Source organism: Carcharhinus amblyrhynchos, chromosome 6 (assembly GCF_965287045.1).
Source record: "Carcharhinus amblyrhynchos chromosome 6, sCarAmb.v2.hapA, whole genome shotgun sequence".
Taxonomy (NCBI): Eukaryota; Metazoa; Chordata; class Chondrichthyes; order Carcharhiniformes; family Carcharhinidae; genus Carcharhinus; species Carcharhinus amblyrhynchos.
In genome coordinates, this window is record NC_137329.1 from 45751486 (window position 1) to 45770367 (window position 18882).

General features: G+C 41.4%; 1 protein-coding gene across 1 annotated transcript in view; it reads left to right on the top strand.

Moving 5' to 3' along the window:
* LOC145343872 (bestrophin-4-like) overlaps nucleotides 1-18882 on the top strand; it is a 48028-nt gene that overhangs the window by 10083 nt on the left and 19063 nt on the right. Inside the window, exons 2-6 of the mRNA XM_080190346.1 lie at nucleotides 3171-3265; nucleotides 6268-6427; nucleotides 12611-12705; nucleotides 15003-15236; nucleotides 16091-16245. Of these exons, the coding sequence (XP_080046472.1) occupies nucleotides 6276-6427; nucleotides 12611-12705; nucleotides 15003-15236; nucleotides 16091-16245 (636 nt within the window). The 5' untranslated portion in view covers nucleotides 3171-3265; nucleotides 6268-6275. The remainder of the gene's footprint in view (nucleotides 1-3170; nucleotides 3266-6267; nucleotides 6428-12610; nucleotides 12706-15002; nucleotides 15237-16090; nucleotides 16246-18882) is intronic.

An 18882-nucleotide genomic window follows, 5' to 3' on the forward strand; every position in this document is an offset into this window, starting at 1 on the left:
CACCAGGGGAGAGAGAACTATTAATAATATCGACTAACAAGCGGGTCAGGAGAGGAAGCTGAGGGATTAGCAGTTTAGTGAGAATCAGGTCAAGGGGAGCAGGATGTGAGTCTTGTGAGTAACATGTACTTGTTTTGCTCTAATGACAGAAAACGGTGAAAGTGCACAGCATGTCTGCCAACATCCAAAAAAGTTAGGTTAATATTTCTGGATTTCAGTTATTCTGCCAAAGGCAGTAAGCCCAAACAGTTAAACTATCTCTTTCTCCTTTCACATACTGGGAAGCCTGATGCGTAACTCCAGCATTTCCCTTTTCTCTGCGTAATAACAAAATAGCTATTAGCAATTATGGGCTGCCAGCTAAAGGCCTGCTTAAAGCAATAATCCTGGTTAAGGCCTACAGTTACCATGGAGACAATAACAGCTAATGTGGGTGGCTGATTTCCTAGCTGAATGGGACCCTATTCCAGCACCTCACCTCATGCGGTTAATAAGCAGCATGTGAGTTAGAAAGAAAAAATGTGTTTTTATTTAGAAAGAAATTGTAAGTGATGAATATTGAGTCTGCCTCTCAATGAGATGTTGAAATGTATTGGCTTTCTAGGCAATGAGGCTGACTAGGTTGTTCTATAGAAAGCTGGAATGGAGTAAATGAGCCAAATGTCTTCTTCTGTGCCATAATGCCTATGAACCATAGAATGCACAAAAAACCCTTCGGCCCATAGAGTCTGCACCGACAATATCTACCACTATTTTCCAGGATTTGTCCTCTATCCTTGAATGTTATGATGTTTTAAGTGTTCATCCAAATACTTTTTGAAGGTTGTTCAAAAGCTGAGTTACAGAGAGAGATTGAATAGGTTAGGACTTTTTTCCCTGGAGCATAGAAGAATGAGGGGAGATTTGATAGAGGTGTATAAGATTTTGATGGGAATAGATAGAGCGAATGCAAGCAGCCTTTTTCCACTGAGGCTAGGGGAGAAAAAAAACTATGGGTTAAGGGTGAAAGGAGAAAAGTTTAAAAGGAATATTAGGGGAGGCTTCTTCACGCAGAGAGTGGTGGGAGTGTGGAATGAGCTGCCGGATAAAGTGGTAAATGCGGGGTCACTTTTAACATTTAAGAAAAGCTTGGACGGGTTCATGGATGAGAGGGGTGTGGAGGGATTGGAGGGATATGGTCCAAGCGCAGGTCAGTGAGACTAGGCAAAAAATGGTTCAGCACAGACAAGAAGGGCCAAAAGGTCTGTTTCTGAGCTGTAATTTTCTATGGTTGTAAGTTTTCCGTCTCCACCATCTTCCCAGGCAGTGCATTCCAGATTCTAACCACCTCCTATGTGAAAGAGTTTTTTCTCAAATCCTCTCTGAATCTCCTGCCCCTTGACTTAAAATTATGCCCCCTCATGATTGACCCCTCAAACAAGGGAAATAGTGCTTCCAACTCACCCTGTCCATATCCCTTATAATTTTCTACATGTCAATCATGTCCCCCTTTAGTCTTCTCTACTCTAAAGAAAACAATCCAAGCCTATCCAGTCTCTCCTTATAGCTCAAAATGCTCCATCCCAGGCAACATCCTTATAAAACTCTTCTATACCGCTTCTAATGCAATCACATCCTTCCTATAGTGAGGTGACCAGAATTGCACACGGTATTCCAGTGCTCTGTACAACACCAACATTACCTCCTTGCTCTTATACTCTATACTACAACTGATGAAAGCAAGTGTCCCATATGCTTTCTTAAGCCTTCTTAACTATACTATTCACATGATCTGCTGATCTCTGGGATCTGCGAATAATTATCCCAATATCCCTCTGTTCCTCTGAACTACCCCCAGTGTCCTGCCATTCATGAAATACTCCTTCATTTTGATTCTTCTTCTAAAGTGCATCACCTTGCACTTATCAAAGTTAAATACCATCTGCCACTATTCTACCTATCTGGCCAACCCATCTGTATCTTCCTGTCACCTACGACCATCTTCTTCACTATTAATCACCCTACCAATCTTGGTGTCATCTGCAAACTTGCTTATCATTGCCCCACATTTTCACCTAAATAGTTTATGCATAGAACTCTAAGGTGAACCCACTGAAGATGTGAGGGGCAATAAGAGAGAGAAAAGCGTATGTTCAGGGCAGGAGGAGCAATACAGGAAGATTGGGCTGGTTGGCTAGTGGAAAGGGAAATGTGGCAGAAACAGCTGGTTGGATGGTTTTGACTTTTGAGCACCTCCACTAATTGTTGGAAGTGAGTGTGCAGGAGGAGGCGGTGCAGTAAAACAAAGAAGCCAGTGTTATCTTTGCATTCCCAGATGATCCTGAATAGTGAACAGTCTTAGCAGGCAAGAGCAGGTACCGATAGTGATTCAGCCAGATCTGGCAGTAAATGGCTAAATCTGTTTTTTCTTTCATTTTTCATGGGATGTAGGTATTGCTGTCTAGGCCAGTATTTATGCCCATCCCTAATTGCCCTCGAAAAGGTGGTGGTGAACTGCCTTCTTGAACCGCTGCAGTCTGCAGGTACACCCACATGGAGGGGGGTTCCAGGATTTTGACCCAGCAACTGCAAAGGAACGGCGATATATTTCCAAGTCAAGATGGTGAGTGGCTTGGAGGGGAACTTCCAGGTGGTGGTGTTTCTATGCATCTGCTGCCCTTGTCCTTCTAAATGGTGGAAGTCGGGGGTTTGGAATGTGCTGTCTAAGGAACTTTGGTGAGTTCCTGCAGTGCCATCATATCTTTTCTAGGCTGCATCTCTTGGACTTAAGGAAGTAGAGATGAGAGCCAACTCAGAAGGACAAGAGTCATTGTTTTAATGAAAATTAGATCATCAAAAGTCAGAGAGGGTGTGGTTGAGATGTGTATTAGCTGCAAAAATATTGCGGCGAACAGAGAGCCAAAGGCTACACAGTGAGATTTTAAAAGTGTAGAAAATGCAAAAATTATGTTTTTGAGGATCTTAATCTTGATGGTCAAATATCGGTTTGGTATTTTACAAGTTTCTATGTCCAACCACTTTGTGTTGTGAAATAGCAATAAAAACTTAAGAAAATGTCTGAGAAAGATTAACACAAGAACAAAGCAGCGTTGTAAACTTGCGGATTAACTGATCAAGTGACCACAACTACTTGAAAGGGTTTGGAAATTCCACACACTTTTCTTTTGCAGTATTAATACACACACACAAAATGAGCCTTCTGGAGCCTTCTGAAAATCAAAACACAAACAGAAAGAAAACAGGGAGCCTGCAGCAGTAAATTACAGTAAGTACCATTTGTAAACTGACTTCTGATTGTTTTAACTAATCAATATTGCCAGCATCCTCGCTCATTCACAGTCTAACTAGCAAAACTAAGTGACTGGGGTAGCTTCAAAGTATAGTTGAAGAGAGATATTCTACATCTGCAATGGGTCATTTTGGACTTTTAACGATGGGGTTTCAGTTGGTGTGGGTAACTCTGCTTTCAAAAAGCTAAGCCAGAAAAAAACCCAGCAAATTATCCCGAAAGGAAATAAATCATGTTCAGGTTACCAAACATTAAAGGGAACAATTGGATTACAATCAGTCTCAGACTTGTCCAAATGTACTGTGTACCCATTTAATATTGTGTACCCATTTTAACACTGTGTACCCATTTTAACATTTTGATAGTCTTGCTATGTTGCAATCTTACTTCATTCCATCAGCACTGTTAATATTTACGATGTGGTATTTGGATATTCTCACTCTATTACTGTTTGAAACTGAATTTTCAATATGTGACAAACTAATGCATTAATCTGTTACAGTCCAATGCTCTGTGTTGCCATAGACACCATGTTGGATAATACTGTGCTATACTCTGTTATAATTACTTCAGCAACACTGTAATCCAACATTCTCCCACTCTCTGAAAAGATGCACAACATTCTCCAAATTATAATATTTTCACTTCTTACAATTTGAATCCAACTATCCCTAGAAACATGCAGCCTTTTCGAAAGGAAGCTGCACTTATAGCATTCCTTTCATGATCTCAAGATGTTGCAAAGTACTTTACAGCTGAAGCAGTGTTGTTTGAAGTGTAGTTGCTGTTGTAATGCTGAAAATGTGGCAGCCAATTTAGGCACAGCAAGCTCCCACAAACAGCAAACTAATTATGTTGGCTGTCGATTTAAGGGTAAATAATGCCCAGTGACACCAAGAAGATCTCTGCTGCTCTTCTGTGAAATAAAGTATTGGAAACCATGTCCATCAGCCTAGGAGCATAGACAGGTTCCCAGTTTAATTTATAAAAGCAGTTTCTCTCAAGCTGATCACTAGCTTGGTAAAAACATTTGCGGTCTTGAAGTATGCCAAGCTCAATCTTCTGATTGTGCAGAGTTAGCTGGTATCAGACTGGACAGTTGCAAGTGCCCTGCTTCAATACACTTGTGCTGGGTTGGATTAAAACCCCAGCCAGGATTTGAAATAGTCATTGACTCCTCCGAAGTATATGTGTAAATTTCAACTGCCCACAAAATTAGAAATCGCCTTTGCAGGTGAATAATACTTACAGAAAGGTGATATTTCAATTTTTATTCAGTGAGATGTGGGTTTTGCTGGCAAGGCTTGATTGCCCTTGAACTGAATGGCATTTTAGCCACTTCAGAGGGTGGTTAAAAGTCAGCCACATTACTGTGGGTCTTGTAGAAGTTTAGACTCAATACTAAACCCCAAAGCAAGAAAATTCTTGTCATGGAATAACCTTATTGGCAAAAAAGACTATCACTAATTTAGAATGCAAACTAACAAGGTTCATTGAACAATAAAGGTTGATACTTAACATTCCATTAACTGAGATATGGCATGATACATTAGTTTAACTCTTGTTGGTCTGTCTTTCCCATGGATCCCAGGACTTCTGGGGTCTTCACTTAGAACCACAGAGTCCCTACAGTGCAAAAGCAGACCATTTGGCCCATTGAGTCTGCACCAACTCTCTGAAAGCGTATCCTTCCCAAGCCTCCCCCCTCACCCTATCCCTGTAACCCCATGCAATTACCATGTGCATTTACCTACACATCTTTGGACACTAAGGGGCAATTTAGGGGCAACCACTTGGTTCCTTAAACCTGGCCTCTTGACAATATCATCATGAAGTCATTCTAGATTCTAACTTAAGTTAACTGTAACATCCATACAAATCTCTTTGCAGTTTTAGGACATCAACTCCAGCTTCCCAACCTACCTCAACCTCTAAAGCTGCCGGTCCATCTTAACTGCTGAAACTACACATTTCACATCTGTGTGCTGAGTGCTTCCCACCTTCTAACTTACTGAATGATTCCTCAACAGTAATGTTGTTTAACACTTTCTATTCAGGCTTTACCTTTAGCTGCAATAATGGGTTCTAATACAGATCTGTATATTGGATTCTTATAGCAATCCTCAACCAGTGACAATAACTTTAGTCATTTCTGGATTATTATGGAAAGTCCCAACCTGGGAAAAATATATGTCAACTTGCAATGTCCTATGCAAATGTGACCTTCCCAGCAAGTGCTCTGCTACTTAGCCCTAAAAAATGCACCCCTCATCTCCACAAATGTCCTGTGATGAATGCTATCCTTTGGCAAGAGTAAAGATCTTACTGATACCCTCCTATTTTTAGACACTTTTTGCAGGTAATTTTGCAACATTTAGCTTAAGTATGTATATCTCTACCAGCACAATGAACAACTTCTAACCAAACATTTGCAAATGCTTGATCAACAGGAGTTTCCCCACAACAAATCAAGCCAATCAGCTTTGCAACCTTGGTGTCTCTCCAAAGTACTAGACTATAATCTGTCCCTAAACAGGAGGTCTTGGAACACCCAATCTCAGACACTTTCCTGAGTCAATCTAGGAGTTTCTAAGAGTTAGCTCTAGCTAGTATCTTTTTGACCGGGGATCCTGGGACATCAGATGCTCTGACAACCATCCTTCAGTTAAAGAGACGCCAACGTTAGAATAAAGAACAAAGAACAATGAAAATTATAGCACAGAAACAGGCTCTTCGGCCCTCCAAGCCTGCACCGACCATGCTGCCCGACTGAACTAAAACCTCCTACCCTTCCAAGGACCTTACCCCTCTAGTCCTATCCTATTCATGTATTTGTCAAAATTACCCTTAAAAGTCATGAATGTATCTGCTTCCACCACCTCCCTCAGCAGTGAGTTCCAGGCACCCACCATCCTCTGGATAAAAAACTTGCTTCATACATCTCCTGGCAATAGTTGACATACTGTTCCTCCCTTCAGCCTGCAGGATGACCGTGACCTACACAAGCCGCGTGGCTAATGCCCGCCTGTGCGGGTTTTCCAAGCTGTTGTTACAGTGGAAAGGCAGCATATACAAACTACTGTACAAGGAGTTCCTCATCTTTATGCTGCTTTACCTCACTCTCAGCTGCATCTACAGGTAAGAGCAGTCTACAATGGGACAGGGTTCAGTGACAGAAGATCACATGTTGATGATTCTCACTATTTTGTGTAGGTTATTTTCCCCATTTTCAGCCCTCCTCTCATTTGTTTACTCCTTCATCAAGGCATTTTCTTTTCTAATCCTCCCTTTTGCTTCAAACAGCGATGCAGACCACAGAGGAAAAACAAAAAGAAAGACTTGCATTTGTGTGGCACCTCTCTTAGTGGTTCATTTTAGAATTAGTTATTTTTTTTATTCATTTGTGGGACATGGCGTCACTGGCTGCCCAGCCTTTATTGCCCATCCCCAATTGCCTGAGGGCAGTTGAGAGTCAGCCACATTGCTGTGGCTCTGGAATCACATAGAGGTCAGGCCAGGTAAAGGATGGCAGATTTCCTTCCCTAAAGGACATTAGTGAACCAGATGGATTTTCACAACAATTGACAATGGTTTCATGTCACCAGTAGATTCTTAATTCCAAATATTTTTTATTGAATTTAAATTCCACCATCCGCCACGGCAGAGTTTGAACTGAGATCAACCCAGAACATTAGCTGAGTTTCTGGATTAATAATCAAGCAATAACGCCACTAGGCCATTGTCTCTCTTTTAAGCATATTTACTACATTAATTTAGGACACAGGACCTGAAAACAGCAATGAAGTGAATGACTCGTTTATTATGCTTTGTTGATGTTGGCAGAGGGAGGACTGTTGGCCAGGTCACCTCTTTGCTCTTCTACAAATACTGTTAAGGATCATTAATGTGCTTAGGCATACAGGTCCGCTGTCCATGTCACATGAAGGACAGTAACTCTGACAAGAATAGTTCCAGGAATGAGGAAATTCAGTTACAAAGGTAGATTGGAGAAGTTGAAACTGTTTCCTTTGGGAAAAATGACTGAGTGGAGATTTGATAGAAATATATCATCAGGGGTCCGGACAGAGTAATGAGGGAAAATCTGTTCCCACTCACAAACGGATCAAGAACAAACACCACAGTTTCAAGATAGTATGGCAAAAGAAGAAATGGCTATGAGGAAAAGAAAATTCATGCCACAAGTGGTTGGTATTTGGAATGCAACACCAGACAGTGGTGGAGGTAGGTTCAACTGAGGCATTCAAGAAGTAATTAGAAATGACATGAAAAGGAAGAATGTGCAGGGTTATGGGGAGAAGATGAGGGAATGGCACCAAGTGAATTGATCATTCAGGGAAATGGCGCAGATGTGGAAGTTAAAATGTTCAGATTGAAGTTTCATAGTTTGGAAGTTAAATTGCGCAGAAGTTGAAGTTTTCAAACTAAAGTTTCATGCTTCTCTGTACAGTAGTGGAAAATGTTTATCAGTTTAAAGACCTTCAAAAGGGGTCAGTGTTTGCTATTCAGCATAAACAGGCTGATCTTGATCTGCGTAGGCCCCGTATCATTCTACTTTTTGGCCTTCACCAGAGGATGAGCAAGACCAGATTTTTTCATAACAACTACCAAAGGCAAGATTTGGGGATATGATATGCAAATAAAGGATTAGCATATTTTTCATCATATGAGAAAGAGCAAAAAACCAGGACTTAATTGGTGAATATGGATGCAAATGAAGGATTAGAAAAGTTGTTTGTTTCTGATTTGCTGTAATTGACTACAACTGCCAAGTTGTTTGTTTGTAACTTCACAAACATTGCAGGACAACTGCAAGCTGGTTTCTCCTTATGCACAAGTCATTAAAGGCCTCGCATTGGATAATGCCTGGTGTCCAGCATTGTTTGTATCCAAGTCGATTAAGAGTGCCTAAGGTTGCTAGTATCCAGGATCTCTGACACAGATACGATGGGCCAAATGATCTTCTTCGGGCTGGAACAATTCTGTAATTCTCTGATTAAAAGATTAGTTAACAAAATCGAGACTCATGGAATAGTAGGACCAGTTTCAGCTTGGGTTAAAAAATTGGTTTAAGGGTAAAAAACAGGGAGTCATAGCAAATGATTGTATATCTGGAGGTTAGTAGACAGTGATGTTTCCCAAGGATCAGTGCTAGGACCATTTCATTTTTGATATTTTGTTTTTGATACATATAAATGATATTCAAATACAGAGTAAGATTCCAAAATTTGCCAATGATACAGAATGTGGAAGTGTAGCAGACAATGAGGATCATGCCAGTTACAATGTGCCTTTGATAGGCAAACAGAAATTGAACAAAGGTACAGCTGGAAACTGGCTGCCATGAGATTGGGCGTTTCAATCCTAGAATTTGAAAAGTGAGGGAATTTCGTTCCGTGAGAGAGAAAGGAGGTTCTGTTCTGGTCTTTTACAAAAAGAAATGGTCCAAGATAGGGATTTGGAGATAGCAAGACTTGATAGCTGATGGCTGGAGGCATTAATTAGGTGTACAGGCAGACAACTGATGAGTTTTAAGTTTATTTCTCCTCCAAAGTGGGCCAGTACTGGAAAGATATAAGTATTATGTTAAATTCATAGTGTAGTTAGTTAACTCTGTGATATAACTACAGATAATTGTTGAATGACACCCACAGTAAGTGGCTGCTGCTTAGGGGGCTTCGGCTCCAAACTGATAAGCTGGAGTCCAAGCATCAGACATTGTGATGGATCAGGCAGGGGGTAAATTACCTGGACACTTCGCTCCAGGAGACAGTCACGCTGTCTCAGCTAGGCACTTCAGATTTGGTCCATGGTCCTGGACAGGGTGTGCCTCTAAGTGAGGCAGGTGCAGGGATCCAGAAGGGAGCAATGGAGGTGCCTCAGTCCTTGCAATTGTTCAACAGCTTCAAGGTTCTTGAAGTTTGTGTGAATGAGAGGAGGGTCGGCAGGGAGGATGACCAAACTGACCACGGCACCATGGCCATACAAGTGGGGGGAGCAAAATGAATGTAGTTGTAGCAGGGGACAGTATAGTTAGGAGTATAGATACTTTTCTCTGCAGCTGACAGCATGAGTCCTGAAGTTGGGTTGTCTGCCTGGTGCAGAGTTAAGGACACCTCCTCAGGGTTGGAGAGGAACTTGGAGTAGGATCCAGTCAGTGTGGTTAATGTGGGTGTCAATGATATCCCGAAAACTAAGGAAGAGATTCTTTTGAGGGTGTTTGAGCAATTAGAGGCTAAAGTAAAAAGCAAAACCACAAAAGTACCAATCTCTGGATTAATACCTGAGCCAAGAGCAAAATAAGATCAGAGAGTTGAATGCGTAGGAATTGATGTGGGAGAAATAGGTTTTGATTCATAGCACCAGTAATGGGGAAAGAGGAAGCTTTATTGTTGGGACAGCCTTCACCTGAACCATGCTGGAACCAGTGTACTGATGAATCATATAATTGGGGCTGTGGAGAGGGCTTTAAACTAAATAATGGGAGGGGGAGAGGGTGAACATGACGGGAGATTTGGCAAGTTAAAGAAGAATGACAAGGCAATCGTGCAGGGTTGCTTGTAGGTCATGATAACCAGAGTGTGACAGCAAGCAACAGAGTGTACAAACATAAGAGTGCAATAGCAAATAAGGTCAGAGTAGGCAGAATGGTAAATAGATCAAATTAAAGGCTCTTCAGCTGATCACACACAGCACTCATGTCAAGATGGATGAATTGATGGCACAAATAAAGATAAATGAGTATGATGTGGTAGTCATTACTGAGACATGGTTACAAAGTGACCACACTGGGACAGAAATATTCATGGGTATTTGACATTTCAGAAGGACAAGAAGAAAGGAAAGGAAATTAATAATGGATTAGATTATGAGAGGCATGGACAGAGTGGATAGTCAGAAGCTTTTCCCCAGGGTGGAAGAGTCAATTACTAGAGGGCACAGGTTTAAGGTGTGAGGGGCAATGTTTAAAGGAGATGTATAGGCAGGTTTTTTTACACAGAGAGTGGTGGGTGCCTGGAACTCATTGCCGGGGAGGTAGTGGAAGCGGATATGGTAATGACTTTTAAGGGGTATCGTGACAAATAATTGAATGGGATGGGAATAGAGGGACATGGCCCCCGAAGGGTGGGGGGCTTTAGTTAAGTCCGGCAGCATGGTGAGTGCAAGTTTGGAGGGCTGAAGGGCCTGTTCCTGTGCTGTAATTTTCTTTGTTCTTCATTCTTTGTTTGAGATCAGTGCAGTGCAGTTGGTTCAGCAGATGAAAATGTAGAATCAGTTTGTGTGGAGATAGGAAATAGCAAATGAAAGAAGTCACTGGTGGGAGTGATTTACATATCCCCTGAACAGTAGCTACATTGCAGGACACAGTAGAAATCATTAAGTAAAATGGGGGGGGAGTTGTTTGCAAGAAAGTGACCACAACAAACATGCAAGATTTTAATCTTCATATAAACTGGACAAATCAAACTTGGATCAAAAGTAGCCTGAAGGATGAGTTCATAGAGTATATTTGAGACAGTTTCTTAGAATAATATGTTCTGGAACCAGCTAAGGAACAGGTTATTTTAGACATGGTAAAGTATAATCAAACAAAATTAATAAATAATCTCATTTTAAATGATCCTCTAGATAAGAGTGATAGAATTCCACATTCAGTTTAAGGGTGAGAAAGTTGGATCTTAAGCTAGTGTCCTAAACTTAAATAAAGGCAATTTAAAAAGTATGAATACAGAGTTGCCCAAAGTGAATTGGGAAGATTGGTTAAAAGGTAAGATGGTAAAGAAGCAGTGGTAGATATTTAAGGAGATACTTCATAACTCAACAAAGATAAATTCTATTTAGAAAAAAAGATTCTATCAGAAAGATGACTATCTGTGGCTAACTGAGGATGGTATCAAATTGAAAAAAAGAAATGATCAATGCTGCACAGATTGTAGTGGGTGACACAGTGGTTAGCACTGCTGTCTCACAGCACTGGGGATCCACGTTCAATTCCCGGCTTGGGTCACTGTCTGTGCAGAGTCTGCACGTTCTTCCCATGTCTGCGTGGGTTTCTTCTGGGTGTTCCGGTTTCCTCCCACAGTCCAAAAGGCTTGCTGGTTAGATGCATTGGCCATGCTAAATTCTGCCTCAATGTACCTGAGCAGGTGTCAGAGTGTGGCAATTAGGGGATTTTTACTAACTTCATTGCAGTGTTAATGTGAACCTACTTGTGACACTAACAAATAAAATAGTGGTCAGAAGACTGGGAAACTTTTAAAAACTTCCAAAGTATTTTTTGTCTTTCGTTGCAGTAAGACACAAGGAATAGTAGACAGAGATTTAAGGTTTAAGGCAATATGTACAGGAAGGTAGTGGAGGGAGGTGGGTTTGTGGTGAGGACAAACTTATTTACACAGTGAGTGGTAATGCTCAGCGAAGGTGGTTGATGCAGAGACAATGAATGATTTCAAGGGAAAACTGGATAGGCATCTGAAGGGCTATAAGGCTACAGCAGGAGGATGGCACTGTCTGGGCTGCTCAACACAGAACCAGCACTGACTTGATGGGCCAGGTGAATTCCTTACATGCCATAATAGCTTCATATCTCTATGGGACATTAATCTACTTGCAACAGTGTGAAAACCACAACTCATTCCAACACATAGTCTTCAAGTGCAGAAACATTTGCAGTACAAGGATGTCACAGAATTGAGAAGGTGCAACCATCAGGAAAGATTATGCAGCTAAGAATGTGGAAAAGAAAAAATCTAAAATGAGACCTGATAAAGTGCTTTAAAATTTTGAAAGAGTTCAAGTGGGTGAATGTGGAGAAACTCTTTCGACTTCTATGTATATCAAAAGCAAATGGGTTTAAATATAAGATAGCCACCTACAGATCAAATTGGAATTATTTTACGCAGAGCATTGTGAGAATGTGGAATTTGCTGCCATGTGGAAAAGTGCAAACAAATAGCACTGATACATTTCGAGAGAGCTCAGTTTAATCAAGAGGAAAGGGACAATGGAGAAAAGAATGGGAATTGGTAATTACAAGGAGACGCAACTCATGGAATGTAAACTTCAACACAGTCAGGACAAATGGTAGATCTTTCTGCTATAGATTCCAGACAACCTTTGAAATCTAAACTAAATGCCAGTTGATTTTTCTTCCCTCTTCAACTCTACCTGCTCTGAACAAAGTGCCTCAGCCTATTACATAGGTTTCTCTATTGAAATGATGCACCTCGCAAAATTCCTCCCAAGTTGTGACTTCTGATTAACAATTTTGATGCTTTGATTTTATTCCTCGGAAATCTGTAGGTTTATGCTGGAAGAGAGCCAAAAACGCTTCTTTGAGAAAATGGCCATCAACTGTAACAATTATGCTGACCTGATCCCAATGTCATTTGTGCTTGGTAAGAATTCTGTTGGATTTTCGTTGATTGTCTTGATCTTCTTTCTACTTAAGATTGTAATTTTATGGCAGAGTTTACTTTAAGATCCTTTTTCCTCATTAAGTCCTCCTCAGTGCAGTATGTTTGACGAGTGAGGAACTTAAATTCAATATGGTTATGCCATTATGTGGGCCTGAAGCAGGCATAACAATAACCCATTTGACAGTGTAAAGACCGTGGCTAGAATTTTACCGCCTTGCCCTCTCCCAGAATTGGGGCGGGCGAGGCTCGCAGAACAACATTTTCCATTGAACTCAATCAGATTCTTACGAGCCTAGGACAGGCGAGGCAATGAAACTCCAGCAAGTAGATCTGCACAGAAATTGGTTTGTGCCTGTTTTAAGTGGCCCAAGGATATTTGAAGTTAGCACATGCCTCTTTTTAATATTAAAATTAGTTTCCTGCAACCATCTCACACACACATGTGTAAATTCATTCCTAACCAATGGTTGCTCAAAAGAAATTTCTAAGTCTACTGGAGTGTAGTTTATTGTGGTGTCTGAAGGATTTGGAGTGTTCCACCCAGCTCCACAAAACATCCGTGGATGCTTCTTTTCCGATTTTAGGGTTACAAAGTATAAAATCTTTCTAATTAAAATTTCTATGTTCTGAATTATTAATTTCTGACACTAGAGTCCTCAGTTTTATCTGACCTAACAAGGTATGAATAATTCACACTTATGAATCAAGTAGAATTTGCTAAGCAATATTTTACATTTACTTTAAAAAAAGCAAAGACAACATGCAAGTTCCTCATTCCTCAAGTCCACAGGATTCCTCGAGTGTTGCCAGCACAGGTGATTCCTTCTTTTCTTCAGTCTCTGTAGCAATGTTGAACTCAGAAGAGTCATACCACAGAAAGCACCACAGTGCCAACAAAGATTCCAGTTTTCCAACTTTTATCCCCACTTCTCATTATTCTAGAATCCTTTATTTGAAAATAGTTCAAATTCACCTTTTCCGTTGACTTAAGGTCATTTGGTGTGACCACACTTTCTTAACTAGCCATGTAGACCGAAGGCAAATGTCCATTCCTATTCCCCTGGGCCCCCAAAGTTTATATTCCATTGTGAGCAAGTGACACATTTCCTTTAGATACAGAGAGTTACAGACAATGTCACATCCTCTTCAACGTGATTTAACCCAAGTCCCATAAACACCAAAGCCATTAAGAACAAATGTTGATAATATTTCCGAAAACAATGACGAAACAGAATGAAAATGTTCCTTCTAATACAAATGTTCTACCCTACCGATAGGATTAATTAATGAAATCAATGCAAGGGTATTGTTTCAAAATAATGTCATCATAAATAAACTACCTATAGCCATTTCTGCTGAGCTGAAAAATGTTTAATTATCCACAAAACATACATTTGCCATACCCTCAGGCAAATGGTGGCACAGTGGCACAGTGGTTAAGAATGCTACCTCACAGCACTAGAGACCTGGGTTGAATTCCAGCCATGGCTCACTGTCTGTGTGGAGTTTGCACATTCTCCCTATGTCTGGATGGGTTTTCTCCCACACTCCAAAGATGTGTAGGTTAATTGGCTATCAAAATTGCCCCTTAATGTCAGGGGGAATAGCAGGGTTATGGGGATAAGCGCTGGATGGAATTGTTGTCAATGCAGTCTCGATGTAATTTTAAATTGTATGTATTGAAAACTTGAAAAGCCCAAGTGGCCATTCGCCCCCCCAGCTTGTGTGAGAATAAATAAATAGTTATGCACAATGCATGTTAATTCTATAATAGAATTGCTTTGTGTACTTATCTTTCCAAATGGTCATTTACAATAGTGCAGCTTTAAGCGCCTGTAAAAAAAAGTAAACCCTGCTGCTATTATCAGCATGTAAGTGGCTTTCTGAGGGATTTTGTATGCACAATCTATCTGGATGCAAGAGGGCAAGAAGACCTGCATATGTTCCTTGTGTGTTCTGTACATGTTCCTCATTAATGCCAGTCCCAACTCTGACCATCTATTGGAAAGCACGCCACCCAGCCACAAGCCCTATCTAATTCATTCCTCCCGAGTTTCAACACAATCATTAAGTCTTTTCACTGGCGTACTCTTATGAGCCTACTTGTTACCTATCTCCCTCCATTTGACAATGTAACCAATAATTCCTCTCTTTCCTGCTTGGAACCTTCATCTCTAATGCTCAATGAGACAACATTTACATCAGAAGGCAGCCAGCATAGCACTGGGCCCCACGATCCTGCTAACTAGTGATGATCTCTCTCTCTCTCTCCCTAGGTTTCTATGTTAGCCTGGTTGTGTCTCGCTGGTGGAGCCAGTATCAGAGCATGCCATGGCTGGATCGCCTTATGTGCACCGTTTCCTGCCATGTCCAAGGCACTGACGAATATGGCAGGATGCTGCGTAGAACACTGATGCGCTACGCAAACCTCGCCTCCATTCTCACCTTCCGTTCAGTCAGCACCGCCGTCTACAAACGCTTCCCCACCATGAGGCACATGATGGAGGCAGGTGAGTGAACACAAAAGGACGGCAGACCCAGGGTTAGAGCTCCACCCCGGGCACAGCTCCATCCATGTTTGGGGAGCAGGAAAATAAATGAGTGATGGGTAATGGATAGAGAGGGAAAATGAAATAGGAGTGAGAGACATTATGGATGGCAATCAATCCTTGGTGTCTTCTCAGAGGCTGATAACAGGGGGCAATGTCAGCAGCAAGTTAGACACCTACTTCCTCAGCTGCAGAAATGTCAGCTCAGACAGATAAAGGAAATGGATAAAAGTAGCAAAAAAAACCCCTAAATACTGCCATAAAAATATTAGAAAAATGTCCATCCAGATTAGTGTTGAGCCATACAGCTATCATGTTCAGTCCCTGCTTTATTCTCAGTTACTGATCTGAGTTGGAGCAGCATTTGCAGACAGGGTTGGCCTCAGTACCCCTCAACAACAGAGGAAAGAAATTAACTGGGACTTCCGCTCCTGGTTAATTATTCAGTGACTCAATGTTGAAAGTGTTTCTGTGAGTGTTGAATAGGATCATGTTTTGATTGCCATCTCCCTGTTTTGTTTTGATGAAGTGCATCATCTCAGTTCACAAATTAATCGTGAGCACTTGATTGAGGATCTAGAAGGCAGCCAGCCTTCAGTGTTTAATTATGAAAGAAGGAATATAATTAATTGGATAGAATTGTCTGCCAGGGTTTCTGCTTTTGTGCTTGCCAGCATTTAATTTCCACCCATAAAGGATGAGAAAATATGGGGTTGTCAGCTGAAAATCCCAGCTTTTATGTACAACAGCTAAAAAAGAACACATCACAGAGTGACTTCCTCATCCTTTCCCTCATCTGTCACCTTTGTTTCCAGGTTTCATGACTCCAGATGAACACAAGAAGTTTGAAAGCCTGAATTCTCCTCATAACAAATTCTGGGTTCCATGTGTGTGGTTCGTCAATCTAGCAGTAAAAGCGAGGCAGGAAGACCGAATCAGTGACTACGTATCTTTGGCGCACATCTTCAGAGTGAGTGTTTGCACCCAGTCAAAGAGCATTGGCATCTGTGCCTTTCCTTCAAACTCAGCCTCAAGCTGAGTTCAAGCTGAGTTCCTTCAAACTCAGCCTCAGCCTCAAGCCTCATTCTTCACTCAAAGGGTGGTGAATCTCTGGAATTCTCTGCCCGTTGAAGTGGTGGAGGTTACCTCGCTAAATATATTTAAGACGCGGGTAGATAGGTTTTTGGTAGGCAAGGGAATTAAGGGTTATGGGGAGAAAGCGGGAAGGTGGAACTGAGCCACTTCAGATCAGCCATGATCTTATTGAATGGCGGGGCAGGCTCGAAGGGCTAGATGGCCTACTCCTACTCCAATTTCTTATGTTCTTATGTTCTTATGTAAGCAGTCACCCCTCTCCTGTAGTCATTATTATGGTTTAACGTGCATCCTGTCATTACGGAAGCAAGGTGTATCTCTGGACCCAAGTAAAAAAGTAAAAAGTAAAAAAAAAATCACATTATTACAGAAAATAGTATGCTGGTGCTAGGAGAATTCATATCAGTTCATGGAAATGGCAGGGAAAGATTGCCACTGTAGTTTGCGCATGCAACTCATTGCAATTGTGTATAATGGTTTAAGGACCTCAGGAGAACAAGGAAACTGAGCATAAAAAGACAGCAACTTGCTCCCAGGGATTAAAGAAAATAAAAATGGAAGAAGTGAAAATCAACAGCAACAAGATCAGTTGTCTTTGCCTTCCCTGAGTGAAACAGTGTCCCCAAAGGATATTTTTATGACTCTGCTGTTTATGAGCTTCAGAGAAGTGGGTGAGTCTGAGGGAACAATAAATAAACAGAAGTGAACATTTAGTATGCAAATGAGAAAGGAATTACAGTGCAGTGGCCTGACACAAGGCCTCAGATAAATGCCAGTCAAAGGGGTGAATGTTATCTTTGCCTATTGATTGCAAGGCTCCTAAACATCTCAGCATCTCACCCAGTCAGTTCCTAATGAGTGGGGGCCCATGACATCTCAATGACTCCAAAATAGCCAGTTCACTCAATGGGGCTCGGGGATGAGCTCAAGAGTGAGTTGGGAATCATGGGATGGATGCTACCCTGAACAGACTTCAACCAGCTGGTCAGGCCTCACTACTGCCACACAGGCAGGCCACTGCAACAAGAGACTGAGCTCACAGACAGTCCACCAACTCCAGCACCAGCAGCCCAGGCTGCTCATTCTGGCCCCACAAAAAACTACTATTGCACCTACTCTGAACCAAAAATGGCAATCAGAGTCCTACATACATTGCTGGACCTCAATTAACATTTTATCAGCCTTTTTGTTAGGAACTTTCAATCTATTCTTGACTGGGATGTACAGAAATTTCTAAAATGTAAATCACATGCCAAAAATCTGCTTTGTAAAGCAGAAGCCAATTTTCACCCAACTCCATCTTATGATTATGTATGTTCCAACCTATGATCCTAACTCTTATCCTTCTGGTCTGTGCTGTGGTAAAACAAGAAGTGACCATCACATCATCACCTTGTCCTTGGAGTTGCTCAGATCATTAAGTCTGAATAAGACACAGGAAGATATTTCCAACCATCGCATGGCACACGGTAAACACTAGTCACTGCACTATATATCTATCCACATATCTATCTAGCCATGCTTCTTATCTTTGGGCACCTTTAAAATCAGTTCCTTCCAGCTTTCAGGAATAATTCATTGCTGAATCAGCTTCAAAGAGAAAATAATTCTTCAAATTCTCGATTGCTTTTATTACTAAGGTCAAGTCCAGAGGCACGATGGCAGTGGTTAGCACTGCTGCCTCATAAAGCTAGGGACCCGAGTTCAATTACTGGCTTGGGTCACTGTCTGTGTGGAGTTTGCACATTCTCCCTGTGTCTGTGTGGGTTTCCTCCCAGTGCTCTGTTTTCCTCCCACAGTCCAAAGATGTGCGGGTTAATTGGATTGGCTAAGTTGCTCCTTAGGGCAATGTGTTAGGGGGAGTAGCTTGGGTAAATGCATGGGGTTATGGGGGTAGGGACTGGGTGGGATTGTGGTCAATGTGAACTTGATGGGCCGAAAGGTCTCCTTCTGCACTACAGACTCTATGATCCTATGACCCTAGCAAAGTTTTAACAGCATGGATATGCAAAGAACAGTGATCAGGGTTCATAGCACACATTCAAAATTACATTCAGAAAAATATGTTTGCACATCATGATGGCAGAAATGTGCTCCTATAAACATTAGATTTTTTTTGCCACCATTTTCTGGCACACACTTCATGTGCACATACTAAAAATTTATTTTCCTGCTCAAATAGCGTGACAGCATTTTGTGATTGGGTATTTATGTTGCTTTTGGCACTATCATAGGATTATTACAATGGTACAACACAGATGGGGGCTGGTTGGCCCATCATGCCTCTGCCAGCTCTTTGAAAGATTCAATTCAATTCATCTCACTCCCTCACCATTCCCACAGACCTACAAATCTTTCGACTTCGAGTATTTTTCCAAATTCCATTTTGAAAGTTACTATTGAATCTGCTTCCACTGTGCAATGTATTTCAGGTCAGAACAGCTTGCTGCCTATATTTCCCTCACTTTGCTTCTGGGTATTTTGTCAACTGCTTTAAATCTGTATCTTCTGG